This window comes from Saccostrea cucullata, unplaced genomic scaffold (assembly GCF_032062105.1).
Source record: "Saccostrea cucullata isolate Sc308-1 unplaced genomic scaffold, CSIRO_AGI_Scuc_v1 ctg21033, whole genome shotgun sequence".
Taxonomy (NCBI): Eukaryota; Metazoa; Mollusca; class Bivalvia; order Ostreida; family Ostreidae; genus Saccostrea; species Saccostrea cuccullata.
The window spans coordinates 3,836-6,669 of record NW_026936407.1 but is presented as its reverse complement, the minus strand read 5'-3'; the positions used below and the strand labels follow the sequence as shown (position 1 = coordinate 6,669).

The 2,834-nt window shown below is 40.9% G+C and overlaps 1 protein-coding gene across 1 annotated transcript; it reads right to left on the bottom strand.

The window, feature by feature from the left end:
• Positions 1–1,871: 1,871 nt before the first annotated feature.
• Positions 1,872–2,276, bottom strand: LOC134245515 (uncharacterized protein K02A2.6-like). Its single transcript, XM_062727799.1, has one exon. It carries the CDS (start codon positions 2,274–2,276, stop codon positions 1,872–1,874), a length of 405 nt encoding a protein of 134 aa, XP_062583783.1.
• Between the last annotated feature and the right edge of the window lie 558 nt (positions 2,277–2,834).

The window sequence follows — 2,834 nt, the reverse complement described above, 5'->3', positions numbered from 1 at the left end:
TCATAATGATATCTAACTCAAACACAAGCCGATATTTAATACATTTTTCTTCATTGTTTTATTACATGTATTATTATTTAAGTGCAAAGCGATAGAAGTAATATGTGTTAATTCGTGCTATCTGGACGAATAATTAATAGCTTTGTCAACAACATGCGTTTATTCAATACACATACAACATAATAATTCATACATCGAACCCGACCCGAATTCCGAACCCGTTCCAAATATAGTATATAGGATTTCATCAACATCCCCTTTTCTTTAGAAAATTTGTCAAAATTTCTTTCAAAACATCAAATTTCATAAACAAGTAAACTTTCATCATTTTACACATAAAATGAATAATGCACTCATCTAGCACAAAATGTCACTGAAATGTTCAGTATCCGACCTATAGACACAAAATGATCAATTGCAATTTACATGTACACAATGACTAGAAAATCAAACGACTAAATGACTAAATATCTTAATACAAAGTCCATTAACCAGTAATATAGTCTTTCAGATAAGCTGGTTTTCTCCTTTCGCGCACAGGTCTTCCTTCACGGATCAGTTCACTTGGCGTTGGTACGGTAAGTTCAACGAACGGTGTTTCTGGTGCGCTTACGCTAACGGTAGAGGTCGGATTGTTCACTGGCTTAGAGTCTGTTACAATGTTTCTCTGACCGCCTGAATTATCATCTGGGACTGAACGCATCGGTGAGCGGTCACGACTGTAGAAATTGACTGCGGTAGGTCGCACATGAATTCTGTTTCTACGATAAGTGGTTCCATTCTGGTCCTTACGAGTATGTCCTTGGTCCAAGAATGCCATTAATTTCCCCGAGTCTCCAGTTGCGTCCCTCTAGATGCGGGAAAGATACTGCTTGACCAACGTCCAATTCACTCTGCTCGCGAGACATCCTGTCAAACGATTTCTTTACTGTCTGTCTGCATTGATTCCTCTTCTTGATGAATGCATCAGTATCTGGTTTCTCGAGTTTCTGTGGAAAATATGGAATCATGCCACGCACTTTCCTGTTAAACATAATTTCTGCAGGACTCATACCAGTATCCTGTTTTGGTGTATTTCTTTGCTTGAGAATTGCTTGGTACGGTAAGTTCAACGGACGGTGTTTCTGGTGCGCTTACGCTAACGGTAGAGGTCGGATTGTTCACTGGCTTAGAGTCTGTTACAATGTTTCTTTGTATGCCGCCTGAATTATCATCTGGGACTGAACGCATCGGTGAGCGGTCACACTGTAGAAATTGACTGCGGTAGGTCGCACATGAATTCTGTTTCTACGATAAGTGGTTCCATTCTGGTCCTTTACGATGTATGTCCTTGGTCCAAGAATGCCATTAATTTCCCCGAGTCTCCAGTTGCGTCCCTCTAGATGCTGGAAGAATACTGCTTGACCAACGTCCAATTCACTCTACTCGCGAGACATCCTGTCAAACGATTTCTTTACTGTCTGTCTGCGTTGATTCCTCTTCTTGATGAATGCATCAGTTTCTGGTTTCTCGAGTTTCTGTGGAAAATGTGGAATCATGCCACGCACTTTCCTGTTAAACATAATTTCTGCAGGACTCATACCAGTATCCTGTTTTGGTGTATTTCTTTGCTTGAGAATTGCTTCATAAGGATCAGTCTTCTCAACTTCACATTTCCTTAACAAATTTCTTCATGATTTTAACAGCTGACTCGGCCTTGCCATTGGCTTGTTGATGCATCGGCGATGATGTCATGTGAGTGATACCCCACTTCTTTGCAAAATCTTGGAATTCTTGGCTTACAAACTGTGGTCCTCCATCAGACATGATTACATTTGGAATTCCAAATCGAGCAAATTGTTTCTTGAGTAAAGCTATTACTCTGGAGCTTGTCAAGATGTAAGCAAATCAATTTCGATGAAACTTGAGAAATAGTCAACTGCAATCAAATAATGCTTTCCATTCAGCTCAAACAGGTCAAGTCCTATTTTCTGCCATGGAGTAGATCCTTCTGCATGCTGCATCAATGGAATATTTTGGTTCTTTGGTTTACTTTCTTGACATATTGAACAACAATCGGCCAACTGCTTGATATCTGATTTCATTCCAGGCCAAAATATTGTTCCTCTTGCCCTCCCCAGCATGCTATCAGATCCAAAGTGAGCCTTGTGAAGTCTGGCCTTCATTTCATTTCTCAAAGATTTAGGGATAATCACAGCTTCCCCTTTGAGCATAAGTCCATCACTAAATGATATAGTGTCTCGGAAGTCAAAGTAATGGCGAATTCTCTGTGGCATTTCAAGTTTCTGCTCCGGTCATCCGTTCATCACGGCTTCCTTGAGAATTGCATTTCCTCGTCAATCTCTGTTGCTTCCTTTATTTCACTTAGGCGAGCATCAGGAATATCACATGGTTCGTCACTCTTCAAAGCCATGATTCTAAGTCTTTCATTAACATTACCCTCCTCACTCTTCAGATATGCGCGACTCAAAGTATCTACTATTAGGTTAGTTCCCTTGACATATACAAAGTCAAAATCATACCGGTTCCATCTCATCATGATGTCCTGTAGTCGCTTCGGTGAAATTGCAAGAGGTTTCTTCAGGATGGCCTCTAATGGTTTATGGTCATTCTGTATCGTCACATTACGGCCATATGTATACTGGTCAAAACGTTCCAGACCGTATAACACTGACAACGCTTCTTTCTCGATCTGCGCCCAGTTTCTCTCGGACACTGTCAGTGATCTAATCATACTCCACCGGTCTACCTTCCTGCAGGAGAACTGCACCAATGCCGTCTTTACTACTGTCCACTTGTACTACTACTTCCTTTCCAGGGTCAAGTACGCTAGT